The sequence below is a fragment of the Gorilla gorilla genome, chromosome 3 (genome assembly GCF_029281585.2).
Source record: "Gorilla gorilla gorilla isolate KB3781 chromosome 3, NHGRI_mGorGor1-v2.1_pri, whole genome shotgun sequence".
NCBI lineage: Eukaryota > Metazoa > Chordata > Mammalia > Primates > Hominidae > Gorilla > Gorilla gorilla.
In genome coordinates, this window is record NC_073227.2 from 125,776,429 (window position 1) to 125,792,629 (window position 16,201).

At 34.7% G+C, this 16,201-nt stretch overlaps 1 protein-coding gene and 1 non-coding gene across 6 annotated transcripts in view; one reads left to right on the top strand and one right to left on the bottom strand.

Moving 5' to 3' along the window:
- The window catches only part of PPA2 (inorganic pyrophosphatase 2), a 104,581-nt gene that overhangs the window by 21,542 nt on the left and 66,838 nt on the right, over positions 1 to 16,201 (bottom strand). For 3 of the 5 annotated variants that reach the window (XM_004040226.4, XM_055384674.2, XM_055384677.2), the window contains 2 exons: positions 8,051 to 8,178; positions 5,259 to 5,344 (listed from right to left, as the gene is read on the bottom strand). In XM_004040226.4, coding sequence (XP_004040274.1) covers positions 5,259 to 5,344; positions 8,051 to 8,178 — 214 coding nt within the window. Of the gene's footprint in view, positions 1 to 5,258; positions 5,345 to 8,050; positions 8,179 to 12,465; positions 15,004 to 16,201 lie in introns of those variants that run through there. The other 2 variants (XR_010133449.1, XM_055384675.2) reach the window with 2 other exon arrangements.
- LOC115934377 (U6 spliceosomal RNA) lies at positions 16,051 to 16,153 on the top strand. Its single transcript, XR_004070190.1, has one exon. It is a non-coding gene; the product is annotated as a U6 spliceosomal RNA (small nuclear RNA).

Consider the following 16,201-nt stretch of genomic DNA (forward strand, 5'->3'; position numbering starts at 1 on the left):
CATATACATCATAGGATACTATGTAGCCATAAAAAGGAATGAGATCATGTCTTTGCAGGGACATGGATGAAGCTGGAAGCCATCATCCTCAGCAAACTAATGCAGGAGCAGAAAACTAAACACCACATGTTCTCACTTACAAGTGGGGGCTGAACAATCAGAACACATGGACACAGGGAAGGGAACAACACACACTGGGGCCTGCTGGTGGGGGGAGGGGAGGGAGATTATTAGGACAAATGGCTGATGCAGGCAGGGCTTAATACCTAGGTGATGGGTTGGTGGGTGCAGCAAACCACCATGGCACATGTACACCTATGTAACGAATCTGCATGTTCTGCACATGTATCCTGGAACTTAAAGTAATAAAAAAAAAAAAAAAAAGAAAAGAAGTACCAGATTAAATATACCTTTCTCTAGGAATGTAAAAAGAAACAACTTTAAGACCTAAAGAATTTAGATGAATTGAATATATTTATTTATTTATTCAGTAAGCATATTTAGACTACCTACCGCATCAAGTCCTGCTATTGAGTGCTGAGGTAAAAACTCAATACAAAGTATTAAAAAAAAATCCACCTCCAGTTCTACATAGAGGTATGTACAGCAGTGATACAACAGCCCAACAGAAATGAAACTGTGCAGAGGTGACATCTAAACTGCTTCTCGAAAAAATGAAGATGTCCACCAAAGAAAGACAAGGGGATAGGAAGGAAGAGCCCATGAGGCTGGAAAGGCAGGTTTGGACACATCGTTTAAGAATAGAAGGGTTGGATGAAATCCCATTTTTGAAGGGAATCATAAGACGTTTTTAGGCATAAAAATGAGTTATATTCATACTTTTGAAAGATAATTCTGGCAGTACTGTATAGACTATATTAAACAGGAGAATGTTAATAAAAAAGAGTACAAGTAAAGAAATGCTAAGTAACTGAATTAGTGCAGTTTTATAACTAGAAGGCACTTAAGAATCAATGAAAACTTGAAAAATATGTAAGACAGATGGATCAAAATAAATAATGATTAATAAAATAAAGTAGTAAACAGAATAGTACATTTCTGATTTCTTAATAAGGTATATCAACTGGTTGAAGAGAAAGTGGGAGAGGACTGAAGAGTAAACTCAAATGTCAAAAAATCATTTCTCCCAGAATCGAGTTTAAAGTTTTCTTAGGTAAGACTAGAAATAAAATTCTCTCTGTTAAAATAATATTTAGCTTTCAGAGTAAACATCCAGCAGTGGAAAAAAAGAATAAACAACAACAACAACAAAAAAAACTTCGGAGAAAGAGAATTTTCAAGGTATCAATGAAAAGAACTTAATAAAAGCAGTGCTCCTGAAAAGAGAAGAGTCACTACCTGGATTAAAAAAAAACAAAAACAAGGCTGGGAGTGGTGGCTTATGCCTGTAATCCCCGCACTTTGGGAGGCTGAGGTGCGTGGATCACCTGCGGTCAGGAGTTTGAGACCAGCCTGGCCAACATGGTGAAACCTCGTCTCTACTAAAAATACAAAAATTGGCCAGGCATGGTGGCGGGTGCCTGTAATCCTAGCTACTTGGGAGGCTGAGGCAGAATTGCTTGAGCCCGGGAGGTGGAGGTTGCAGTGAGCCAAGATTGCATCACTGCACTCCAGCCTGGGTGACAGAGTGAGACTCTGTCTCAAAAAAAAAAAAAAAAAAAAAAAAAATGGTTGGCTTTAAAATATTATTCAACAATTTACTCCAACAGATATTTATTGAGTGGCTACTACACGCCAGGCATTAGGAATATAAAGATGAATAAGGCATCTTTATTCATCTGCTCTTGAGGAACTTATATTCTAGAGAAGAAGATAAATTCATGAACCAAGTATTTAATAACTGACAGATGTAATGACAAAAATCCACAGAAGACAAGGAATACAGAGAGTACTGGCATTTCAACTAGCATATGAGGGAATGTTTCCTAGAGAAGACAAAGTAAAAATTAAATCTTAAAAGATGAGTAACATGGCCAGTTCAAGAAATGAGAAGACAATCATGGCAAAGGAAACAAAATGAGTAAAGGTCTAGAGATTACTACAAGCACAGTGACAAGTGGCCTTCAGTTGTTGTAACATGAAATAGGAGACAAGAAGTGATGGAAAATGAGGCAAGAAAGGTTATCTAAATCTTGGACGGCCTTGTTTGTTTTTCCATGAGAACAAGTTTGGATTTTATGATTCTTAAGGCCGGGCGCAGTGGCTCACACCTGTAATCCCAGCACTTTGGGAGGCTGAGGTGGGTGGATTGCTTGATCCCAGGAGTTCGTGAATATCCCTAGCAACATAGCGAGACCCTGTCCATTCAAAAAATTTAAAAAGTAGCCAGGTGTGGTGGCGCATGCCTGTACTTGGGAGGCTGAGGTGGGAGAATCGCTGAACTCTGGGAGGTCGAGGCCGCAATGAGTCATGTTCGCGCCCCTGCACTCCAGCCTCGGCAACAGAGCAAGACACTGTCTCAAAATAATAATAATAATAATAATAATCATCATCATCATCATATGGTTCTTAAGCAGAGAGGCTCATCAGAATCACATAGGTGGCTTTAAAAACATATACGTTTAGATTCTACTTCCTAAAGATACTAATACACATGGTTTAAAGAAGGGGACAATGTATCTGAGTTCTCTAACAATTTCCCTAGTTAATTCTGTGTATTACATATACATTGAGAGAATGTCTATGATAGTATGGACCTAAACTGAACTGAGTGAGAAAAATGGGTTTCAAAAAGGAAGGCAGAGGAAGCTTGCCAATCTACAATGGTACAGTTTAAGGAATTAAGAAAGATAGGCAATTCATTACAGAAAGGCAAAAGAAATAAAAAACTAACAATGCTGAATATATTTCCAAATTAAGTTATGATAAAGAGAAAAATGGATTAAAATGAGTTAAAATTCTGAAGCTCTTGACTTTAAATTTTCTAGATGCATATGATACATATACTGAAACTTATATTCTGAAAATTCTTAAACTAAAAAAATTTATTTTGTTATAAAAAATGTAGAGGAGGTAAAAGAACATAGCTATTAACAGAGTAAGGTTTAGGCCAGGTGTGGTGGCTCACGCCTGTAATTCCAGCACTTTGGGAGGCCAAGGTGGGCGGATCACTTGAGGCCAGGAATTCGAGACCACCCTCGAATTTGCCAACATGGCAAAACTCCGTCTCTACTAAAAATACAAAAATTAGCCAGGCTTGGTTTCAGGCTTATGTAATCCCAGCTACGTGAGAGGCTGAGGCAGGAGAATTGCAAATTACTTGAACCTGGGAGGCAGAGGCTGCAGTGGGCCGAGGTCGCACCACTGCACTCCAACTTGGGCAATAGAGCAAGATTCCATTTCAAAAAAAAAAAAGAAAAAGAAAGAAAAAAAAAAGAGTAAGGTTTAAATCCTGGCTCCACAATGCATTGTGTGACCTTAGGTAAGTTACCTAAATGTTTATGTGGACTCAATTTCTTCATGTGTAAAATGGAGATAACAATACATATTTTATAGGATTCTTGAGTATTAATTACATAACATATATAAATCACTCAGAACATGGAACATAGTATAGAGTTAATAAATGTTAACTCTTACTGTTAATGTAATCCTTATCATTACTCAGGAGGCTATAGCAAAATGATTCCAGAGCTTAGAAATAAAGTTACCTTCACAGTAAGGATAATTAGACTCAGAACAGAAGGAATGAATTCAAGCTATATATATACTAACCAAACAAAGGGTCTCTGGCTGTGTAGCTGAGGAAACCTGGGGAAACACTCAAGTCTCATCAAAGACTGCATAAGCTTTTTAGAAAGTGATTAGGAAGGAGATAAGACAGCAAAGAGCAAGCAAATATTTCCTCAGACAATCACAGACCCCCTCCTCCTTCATACTGGAGGGACTCATTACACTGGAGTCTTAATTTTAGATCACAAAGAATAGCTCACTCTACCATTTACTAGGATAGACAAGACTAGAGGACATTCAATCATATCCAGCTTTGCTGTTAATAAATTATATTATTTATATTAGAAACAATTACCTACATTTTAAGATTATGCTTAAAAAGAAAAAAGAGTGCTCTGCATACGAGGTAAGAAAAAAGGGAGAAGGCCAAGGAGTTGACAGTGTTTCTTTAGTAAGCAAGAGAAACAAAGTCAGTATCTTCAATGCCAAGCATTTGTGTTGCAGGCAAAATGGGCCTTCTTGATAACTTAGGTAAAATATTCCTTGATATTAAATAATTCTTTACTCCATCTGATTACCTTAGTCTAGTAATTTATTTAATGACCCTCTTGATTCCCAGACTGTGCTCAGAGAGCACAGGGACTCTATCGTATTCACAGTGTTATCTTTAGTACCCCCACAGGACTGCTTTTGCCTCCTATAGTTAGACTTACCAAGAGTCAGTTGTTTTAGTTCTTAAATGTGTTTGTCAATTGTACTTGTTACTATAATTTCAAAATTTAAGTATTAATTATGTTTACAGATGAACTGTAAAAGAGTGTGGAAGAACTGTTTCTATGAACATTAAGTAGGTTATAAAACTAAGGAGGCTTTAAATAATACTGAGGCCCTAAAAAGCCTCAATAAAGGTGAATCACTACAAAAATTTGGTGTCAAATTTGGTGTAGATAACATAATTTAAATGATTTTTTTAAAAGAACCCTAAAAATCTGTCAGAAATTTTAAGTTACAAGCAGCTTAAGGATTACAGAATCTTTATTTTCTATCCTATGTTATGTTAGAGTATATATAAAATCTATACGGAATCTATATTAAAAGGGGCTCAGCCCTATATCCAAAAATGGGTGAATATACATTTAAGTGTTTTAAATTAAATGTTTATGTTACCGTTACTTAATTCCTCTTAATCAATCAACTAGTGATCATGATGAATAAGAAGGCTTTTACTTTCTAAGAAATTATATGGTAGTTATTAGATTTTAAAGAAACCGCATAGATTTACATGCTGAAAAATTGCATTTTTCATCTTTGCACAATGTATTTCAATTAAATGTCCATTTATTTGTCAGTATTCCCACTAAATTATAAATTCCTTGAGAAAAAAGATCACATCAATTCCTAGTTTAATAGTGCCCAACACTTAGTAATGCCCAATGAATAGGTAGATAATCTGTATTGTTTAAATTAAAAAAAATGCAAAAATCTGAAATCTGATTATTATGTGGCTGTTTAATACCAATTAATAATAAAATAACATTACTTACATAGAAAAGACAAATTCTTACCAATTTATAGCTCCTCCATTACACTTCTTCATAAGCAATGCTTTCCAACATTGATGAGTGGATTTAATAACTTCAAGAGCAAAAGCCTAGCTCCAAACAAACAAATAAAAAAAGACGTATTTAATATCAGTCACATTGTTACACTAACACAAAACTAATCTTGTGATGACAGTTAATTGTTAAGAGCATGAGCTCCAGAGTCAGGCAAAGCTTGGTATAAATTCTGGCTTCCTTATTTGTCAGCTGTGTGACTTTGGGCAGGTTACTTAAGCTTGCTAAGCCTCAATTTCTTCATCTATGAAGTAGAATATAATAGGGATAATCTATATCAGGGGTTGGCAAACTAGGAACTATGGGTAAAATCCAGTCTGCCCCCTGTAAAGTTTTACTGAACAGTCACGTTTGTTTGTGTTTGGCCTATGGCTGCTCTAGTACTACGATAGCAGAGTTGAGCAGCTGTGATAGAAATCATACGATCTGCAAAGCCTAAAATATTTTCTATATGACCCATTACAGAAAAAAGTTTGCCAACCCCTGATCCAAGTCACAGAGTTGTTGAAAGAGTAAGTAAGATGACATATGTAAAGTGCTTAACCCAGTACCCGGCTTGTCAGTAAGCATGCACCCATTAATTTCAGCATCATCAAAACTGCAGGCAGTCTAAATGTAGTTTTTTCAATCGAAGTAATTTTAGACTATCCACTGTCTGAAAGTAGTACATCTCCTTCACATTTATGACATTGTCTAAAAATGCATAAGCAACAATAGATATACCTCTTGTTGGATATACATCCAGTAAGAACATCTAAGAAAAACTTGCTTTATAATTCCAAAGCAGAAAGTTCTTTAGAGTTTTTTCCCAAAAAATGTTGTTTGTTTTCCTTAAGGAGAGTCCTTACTGGTTAGTTCAAAGTAGCTCCTTTCTTCTTCAATGATAACTAAACTCATTATGATAATAAATAAACTAAAGAATCTTGGGAACTGAGATACAGTAATAACGGGAAATTTATCCTCTGAAAAGAGAATTTCTCTCAGGTCTACGATTGCCTGCGATGGAGGACGACTTATATCTTAATGAGATAGTGTTGGGCGGGAATCTCACTTCAGACACAGGACAAGAAATCTAATACATTATCTGATTATGTAAGGATAGATTTTTAATCAAATTATTTGGATAAGTGTGATTATTTAGAACCAATTTCAATACTTGTTTAAAGGAGTGGCAAGAAAAACCCAGAATAAAAGAAAGGAGCCATCTTTCCAACCATGTTAAAGAGGCACAAATCAATTCTTGAGTTATACCCTGCTATGGTTTGAGGGGATTTGTCCTCTCAAATCTCATGCTCAAATTTGATCCGCAGTGTTGGAAGTGAGGCCTAATGGGAGGTGTATGGATCATGGGGGTGGATCCCTCATGAATGGCTTGGTGCCTCCTCAGAGTAATGAGTGAGTTCTTGCTGTTAGTTCCCACAAGAACTGATTGTTAAAAAGAGCCTGGGCACCTTCCACCTCTCTCACTTGCTTCCTCTCTCACCCTGTGGCATGCCTGCTCCCCCTTCATCTTTTGGCATGACTGGAAGCTTTCTGAGGTTCTCACCAGAAGCAGATGCCAGCACCATGCTTCTGGTATAGCCTGTAGGACTGTGAGCTAAATAAACCTTTTCTTTATAAATTACCCAGCCTCAGCAGTTCTTTCATAGCAATACTAAGGGCACTAAGGCTCTATATTTTAAATAGCAGTAGTAAAAAGCAATGCATAAAACAATTATTTTCTGGTGAAGTTGTATAGATGACCTCATCTTTATACAGAAAAGAATTACTATTTGTCAAAAACAAACAAAAACCAAAAACTACCTCATTCTTTACAAATTCGTGACTTGGCAGACTTACCCTGAGGCAAAAATACCATATAGGTTTAAAATTTCAATTATCTCAATAATAAAATGCAAATTTTTAAAAGAAAAATAATGTATAAATTTTCAATCCTTTAAGATAATTTAATCTAAAATAATAATTTTATATTTACATTTAATAATCCCAGACAAAGTCCTCAAGATTTGAAGGATTCTTTTAATGTGCTTTCAAAAAAACACTGAGTCCAGCAATCAATTCTTTTACAGCAAAATACCCATTATAAATTTTAAGTTTTCATTAACATGCCTTATTTCACTTATAAAACATACTTACTGGTATCCACTTAAAAGTTGGTTTCAAATATTCAATTTACCTAGTGGTAATAACTTTAAAAAAAATTCCATGCTTTAGACTTTAACTCTTTGGTCTATTCTCTCCATTTGTGTCATATTAGAGATACTTTGTGGTAACTCAGTGGCATTCTAATAGAAAAATCCTATGACAGTAAGATAATTCAGGTGTCCTTTCAATTGTTAAGCAGCTTAGTTCCGTCGTAGTAGAATGAACACTTAGGAGGGAAGCCCCTATGGATTTACATTAAGGGTGAGTAACTTTCTCCTCCACAAAACAGTAAATAGAAAGTTTTTCTAGGTACACAATTTGCAAAATTAGTCTGATCATGAAATTCCTTCATTTTCCAAGACGTAGGAGCTATAGACACATAGATGGAAATATATATTTTTCAGCCTTGTTGATTCACTTAGATCTTCTGAAACAGAATTTAAATAATAAAATAATGTTTTTAAATATGTAAGTTAGTAAAAAGCACTTTTTTAACCATGCTATATATACATATTCACATAAGAAACTTCCCAAGTGAAACGAATATTGTACAGGTATCAGGAGGTACATTTTAAAATAAAGATTCTCATCTTCACCTTGTTTTTGAATTCTCCATTAAAAGCAAACTGGTTTTCTGGTTTTCCGTCTGGTACCTTATATAATCTAAACCAATTAAGAGTAGCTTCCAGGTAACCCGGTTTGAACTTCTTAACATCATCAATATCTGTAAAGAAAAAAACAAAAAGATGTTTTGTTAAGAACCAAAATTAATTCCATTTAGTGGCAGAGCATTGGACTGAGGGAGCCAGGAAACATGGGGCCCAGTCTAACCAGCAGCACAATTGATTATGATACCTAGAGCAGCATCATCATTGATATGTATATCACCTTCAGACTTTTGCGTTTTCATATGTATAATACTATTCCTGCACTCTACAAACATTTACAAAGCATCTTCAGACAATGTGCTATGTATGGGGAATAAATGGATGGATACAACAAAGTTCTTTTCATCAAGATACTCAGTTTTTAACTCAGGGAAAGAGACAAAGAGATAAACTGCAATTAAAATGCAATGAGGTTTTAACAGAGATAAACAGAAGCAATGGTAATGTCATAGAAGAGGGAGTAAAAGAAAGCATTATAAAAGTGAGAAGTACATCACTAACTGGACAAGAGGGGAAAAGGTAGAAGGAACAGCACACATAAAAGCAAGGGACTATATTTTAGAATATACAAAGATGGTTCTGCATGGCTAGAACATCACTGTTAGGAGGCAGGGGAGAGGGAGGAGACACCTAGGAAAAGCCAGTCACTGAGGATCATATACACAGCAATCTCCCTTTATCCACGGTTTTGTTTTCTGCAGTTTCAGTTACCTACAGTCAACTGAATCCAAAAATATTAAATGGAAAATTCCAGAAATAAACAATTCATAAGTTTTAAATTGCATACCATTCTAAGTAGCCTGATGAAATCTTGCACTGTCCTGCTCCATCCTGTCCAAGACATGAATCATCCCTTTGCCCAGTGTGGCCACATTCTATATACTACCCACCATTAGTCACTTAGTAGCCTTCTCAGTTAGCAGATCCACTGTCTTGATATGGCAGTGCTTGTGTTCAATTAACCCTTATTTTGCTTCAGAATGGCCACAAAGCACGAGAGTAGTGGTGCTGGTAATTTTATTACAGTATATTGTCACAGCATATTGTATTGTATACAATATATTTATTAGAGCATATTAAAATTATACTGTTTTGTTATAACAAAACAAACAGGGATGTTTTGCAAAAATTAATTAATATTGAGTTCCTTGAATGAACGGTTTTCTTATTCAGAGGGGAAAAAATCTTTTAGTCTACTGACAGTGAGTATCTAGAAATGCAATTTAATCAATGCCCAAGATAAATAATTTTCTAGGCCAGGTGTGGTGGCTCATGCCTGTAATCCCAGCACTTTGGGATCACCTGAGGTCAGGAGTTCGAGACCAGTCTGGCCAACATGGTGAAACCCCGTATCTACTAAAAATATAAAAAAAATTAGCTGGACATGGTGGTGATTGCCTATAGTCCAAGCTACTCAGGAGGCTGAGGCAGGAGAAATGCATTAGTCCAGGAGGTGGAGGCTGTAGTCAGCCAAGATCATGCCATTGCACTCCAGCCTGGGCAACAAAGCAATAAATAATTTTCTATTGCTTAAATCTGATTTATGACTTCATCATTGTACCTTACTCAAACTATCATTTTCTCTTCCACTGTATACAACTTATACAAATCATATAACTTTTATATGATTTTTGTTACTTAACTCACTGACTTCCAAGGAGAAAGAGAAAGCTAATTATCTAATATCTACCTCAGTCTAGGAGGCTTTCTCCCCAAAAGTCATAAAGAGGACCCAATAAGCAAAGACACAAATTAGGAAAAAAACTGAAAATTTTATAACGGAAATAGGAAGCATAACTCTCCAAATATAAGCTAAACTTTTCCATTCTCAACTAATTATACCCTAGGAGAAAACAGCTGCATTGTCCCAAATAACAAAACAAAAAAATTACAGTAAGATATTTAAACATTTTTAAAACCTCAATAGCAAATGCCTGAAGCCAAATTCTTATATCCAATGCCAACAGTCAGTTCAATAACCCCTCTGAAATTATAAAAAGTTCCAGCTAAAGTGTATAAACTTATTTGTGGTTTATGAAAAGCATACATAGATATATATAAAACTTAAACTTGTTCCTCATGAAATTCCTTAGAGTTAAGAACAAGTATGTTTATATTCAACATAAGAAAACTACAGCTAAGATAGTTTAAAAGGCTTGCCAAAATCTATCCAACTCACTCATGATAGAACTAGTATTATATAAATACAAGACTTCTAATTCCATGACTTCTGCTTTTTCTTCTATACTGCATAGTAACATTGCCCAAAAGTTTTATTTACATTTAAAAAATGTAAGTAAAGATGTATTTTTTCAGTTTTCTTTTATTGTGATAAAATATCCATAATATAAAATTTGCCATGTTAACCATTTTTAAGTGTATAATTCAGTGACATTAAGTATGTCTACAATTTTGTGCAACCATCAACACTATCCATTTGTAGGACATCTTTGATTAGATATATTTTTTTACAATCTATGTTATTTTAAGAAAAGTGGCAGTTCTCTAGTAGTCATTTATTCCCACTTGTGGAATTAATTTTATATGAATTTTAGAGATGAACTAATCCAATAAAGTTAGGATAATCTGGAAAAGCTATATATGTAATTAAGCTAAATCTATTTCAGTTTCTAATTTTGATTACAAATTAAGCTCTTTTAATCAAACTCTACTTGATCAACTTACTGGACTGATTAGTAAAGACTCTACTTTCGTAGAACATTCTGATTAATGTTCACATATTATGTATGCTGACTCTGGCAGAGTACTCTAGAATGAAGCCCACACTTCTATTTCCATCAGTTAAGTTTTAGCTTTACCAAGCATCAGGTGTGTTTATTCCCAAAGCATTTATGCTAACTGTATCTTTTATTATAATTATGAGATGTAATTAAATATTACATACACCAGTGAATTTATGAGTACAAAAAAGTGTTTGTCTTTATGAAGTTAATTTGAATGTTCTGAAAGAATTCAATAAAACATTGCTAAAATATCTGTTGTCAAATTAAGCCTGGAGCTAGGTGCCATGGCATGCCCCTAATCCCAACTACTTGGGAAGCTGAGGTGGGAGGATTGCTTGAGCCTAGGAGTTTGAGACCATTCTGGGCAACATAGTGAGACCCCATCTAAAAATAAAAACAAAAAAGAAAAAAAAAATTAGGCCTGGGTAAGAAAACAGTTAAACATTAGGAGGAAAAAAACCATAAAAATCTACAGTTATGCATATAGGCTGCTTTGCAAGTAAGGTAAGAAGAGAATTGTAGATATGAGAGGTCAGGGATATCCTCTGGTGAAATCACTTTAGTAGAGTCTTGGATGAACTGTGGGAGCAACTCATTCAGGTATCTGAAAGGAGTGCAGTCTGGGAGGAAGACGGTAAATGCAAACATTCTGAAGTAAGGGTGTGCTTTTAACATTTCAGGGAGACAGTAAGAAAGTCCCATGGCTAGGGCACAGTGAAAAAACAGAAAGTATTAGGAGATAAGATTAGAGAAGCAGTCACAGGCCAGTCACAGAGGACTCTAAGGGCCATACTAAGGATTATAGCTTTAACTTTGGGATGGTTTTGGGCAGAGGAGTAAATGTTTTAAGATCTTTCTATCTGTTGTGTAAAGAAAAGACTACATAGAGGAAAAAATGGAAGCTGGAAGTCCAATAAGGGGCTGCTAAGAGAGTCTACTTAGGTGAACTATGATGAGGGCCTAGACAAACATAGTTGTATGGAGGTAGTGATAAATGGTAAGATTTTGGGTATTTTTTAGAAAGTAAAACTCAGAGGAATTACCAATGGAAAAAAAATTAACAATAATAAACCAGTAAAGATGAGACGTACATGAGATTCGAAGAGCAGAAAAGGATAAGCCTGTTAACATTAATAACCTAAATTACAGTAAAACTGAAAGCAGTCCTCAAAATTCTTTCTTTTTCTTTCCTCCTTTTCTTTCTTTCTCTTTCTCTCTCTCTCTCTCTCTCTTTCTTTTTTGACACAGTGTCTTGCTCTGTCACATAGGCTGGAGTGCACTGTGCAATCACGGCCCACTGCAACCTTGACTTCCAGGGCTCAATCAATTCATCCACTTTCGATTTCCAAGAAGCTAGGACTACAAGTGTGCACCACCATGCTTGGCTAATCTTTTTTTTTTTTTTTTCTCCCAGTAGAATTGCTTTGTTTTGTTTTAGTTGCTTTGTTGCCCAGGCTAGTCTTGAACTCCTGGGCTCCAGTGTTCCTCCTGCCTTGGCCTCCCAAAGTGTTGGGATTACAAGTGTGAGCCACCATGTCCAGCCTATCACCCCAGATTTTTAAAAAAGGCTTTATAAAGAGTGTCATAACTTCTGACAAATAGTGTGCAGCCATGATTTATTTTCAAATTTGAAAGTTTAATTAACAAAGATTATATAGAATCTCCTTAAGGGAATTTTTATATTAAAACTATAAAAATATGTTTTATAAATAATCATAGTTCTATATAAATACATTGAAAATATCATAAATTTCTCTCTAAAATTCCAGTTGAAAAACAGGTAATAATGAAGCAATATAACAGACAAATCTTAAGGTTCCATTGGGTTTTTCCAAGTCCAGAGCTCTCACTTTAATTTAGTTTTTCTTAACTAACTTTGGTTTATGTTTCTATAAAAGAAAACCTATAATAACTTAATGAAAACCTACCATTTTATCTCTGCAGACATGAGATAAATCTAACACAATACTTTCTAAGAGAAACATTTATGACTTTTTTTTTCCTTCACTGGGGATACTGTATATCTTTCATATAACCAAATTTCCTTTCCATATAAACCAATTCACTTGTTTCTAAAATCTAATTAGAAAATTCTTTCTACTCTTTTTTTTTTTTGAATCCAAAAACACACTCTGTTGCACCAGGGGGGTTTCTAATCACATGCGTTTGCCAAGACTTCAATATTACCCACACTTCAGAATTAAACATACTTTGGAAGTAAGTTAATAGTAATGATATGACTTCAAAAGCCAAATTGATAAGGTATATTTTATATACAAAGACCATGAACAGTATATATGAGAGAGAAATTTAGAGAAAGTATGAGACCTATTTAATCTAGAGACATATTAAAACAATAACCTTTAAAAATAATTATATACCAAAAACAAAGAAAATGTTAAGAAATTTTAAACATATGGAAATTAAGACAACACATTCTATAAGTACAATATAATAAATTTAAAGATCAACAATAAACACATTTAAAAACTCTTGCCTACTGAAAAAGAACCACCCCCAATCCCCTGATTTTTTAAATATAATTAAAAGATAAATATTAAAAGCAAATAAACAAAGAATAAAAAGTCTTACTAAATAAATAACTTTTGAGTCCAAAAGAAAATCAAAACTCTAAAAATATTCAGAAAATAATGACAATGAGAACACTCAGGAAGTTTCTAACAAGAACTAAAGAAAAACATGTTTGGAATCAGATAGCACTAAGTTTAAATTCCATTTCTGGTACTTCCATATTGTATCACTTTGGGAAAAATGTACTACCTTGTTTCTTCAAATCCAGAATAGGGAAGAAGAAACCAAGGTTGTCATGGGGATTAAATAATGGGTGAAAATCACCTAATAAAAGGGAATAATTCTTAACAAATATCAATCACTATCTCTCCAATTCCCCAAAACTTTGTCCATGAACACAGCCAAAGTTATACTTACAGGCAAATTAATAGCTTTACAAGCTTTTATCTTTCAAAAATAAATACACAGGCCAGGCGCGGTGGCTCACACCTGTAATCCCAGCACTTTGGGAGGCCGAGGCAGGCAGATCACAAGGTCAGGAGATCGAGACCATCCTGGCTAACACGTTGAAACCCTGTCTCTACTAAAAAAATACAAAAAATTAGCTGGGCGTGGTGGCGGGCACCTGTAGTCTCAGCTACTCGGGAGGCTGAGGCAGGAGAATGGCATGAACCTGGGAGGCAGAGCTTGCAGTGAGCCGAGATCCTGCCACTGCACTCCAGCCTGGGTGACAGAGTGAGACTCCACCTCAAAAATAAATAAATGAATAAATAAATAAATACACAAACATGAGTTAATTTTTTTAGAAAAATACTAAACAGATTTTCATTAATATTGACAGTTATTTTAATTTGTATAATAATGCTCCTGAAAAATCAATGTAGGTAGGCATAGTTATAAACAAACAGAAAGACTAAAAATAACATATATAAAAAGTATCTAGGTATACATATATACACATACACATGCATACTTATTAATAACTTTTTGCTATGCACATATAGTTTTTCACTTACAGTAAAGACCCTAAATGAATTTGTAATTAATTTCTTATTTAACAACAGACACGTTTACTTTTATCTCTAATATTATTACAATTTAGTTCTTATAAATTTATTTTTTTCCACTGTGTTGAAGTTAAATTAACCCCTCTTTTAAACATTTGGAATGGAGAGGGAATATATAAATAGAATTACTTGAGTGAAGTACTTATAAATATTTATTTCTGAAATTAGGCTTTCACTGAGTTCAAGCATATTAACCAAATTATCAGCAAATAAAAAGACTCCTCAAGTTTCCAAAGCATTCTGCTTTGGAAAAAACAGAGACCTTTTGACAGGAGGGGCACTAAATTCGTGTTTCAATGTACTCCCTCAGGCTAACCTACCTAAAATAGATACCTTATAAACAGATTAACATCAAAAAGACTCAAAAACCCAAGACCCAAGAGGGAACAAAAATACAAAACAACATGTAGGGCTGCATCCAGGGGCACACAGGAATCCTGATGTGCAGGCAGGTAGGATAGGCTGGAAGTTTGGCTCCTGTCAAGTGAAGGCAGGATGACTATGCGATTTATTGTATATACTGGAATATTTCTGAGACCTGTACCAAGAGAAAAAGCAGTTAACAGAAATCAATCCTTATGTGACCTATGCAAACAAGAATTTTAAAGTAGTTATTATGAATATGTTCAGGACTTTCAGGAAACATGGTCACAATGCACGAACATATGGAAATCCAATATGAGGAACAGAAACTATAAAACTTCAAAAAAAAAAAAAAAAAGAACCAAAAGGAGGATCTGAAATGAAAAATCAGGTAGATTTAACAGCAGAACGTGGATATGGCAGGAAAAAAACAAAAAAAAAAACAAAAAAACAGGGAAGTAGAAGATAGATTAACAGAAATTATCCAGTCTAAATAACAGCAACGAAAAAAAGATGAAATAGACTGGAAGCGTGTTAGTGATTTGTAAGACAATAAAAAGTAGTCCAAAATATGTGTATTTAGTCTCAGAACGCAGGTGAGAAAACAGAGCCCCCCCAAAAGTGAAATAATAATGGCAAACAATTTCCCAAATATGATGAAAAAATATGAACTTACAGATTCACAAAGCTCAGTATATCCTAAGCAGAATAAATACAAACAAAAGGAAACCTTAGCTTATCAAAGAAAAAAAAATTTCTGAAATCCAAAGATAAGGAGAAAATCTTTAAAGCAGTCTGAGAAAAAATAATACATTATACACTAGTAACAAGGTTTACATGAAGGATTAGTTCCAGGACCACCACCTGCTCCCCCAAAATCCATGCATATGAAAGTCTCACAGTAGCCCTGCAGAAACCAGCTATATGAAAAGTAGACCCTCATTATACTGGGTTTTGCAACCTGAGAATATTGTTATTTTCAATCCACATTTGGTTGAAAGAAATCCATGTATAAGTGGACCTGTACAGTTCAAACCCATGTTGTTCAGGGGTCAACTGTATATGAGGTAACAATACAAATGGCTGTTCACCTTTCATTAGAAGCAATGAGGGCTGATAGAAAATGGAACATCAATATAAAGCTTAAAAAACCCTATAACTTTAAATTTGACATCAAGCAAAATTGTATTTCTAAAACAAAGCCAAAAAAAGATTATTTTAGATAAATAGCACATACATATACTAAAATTGGAACGATACAGAGAAGATTAGCATGGCCCCTGCGCAAGGATGACACGCAAATTCGTGAAGCGTTCCATATTAAAAAAAAAAGAAAGAAAAGAAAATTCGCCACCAGCAGGAGTGCACTACAA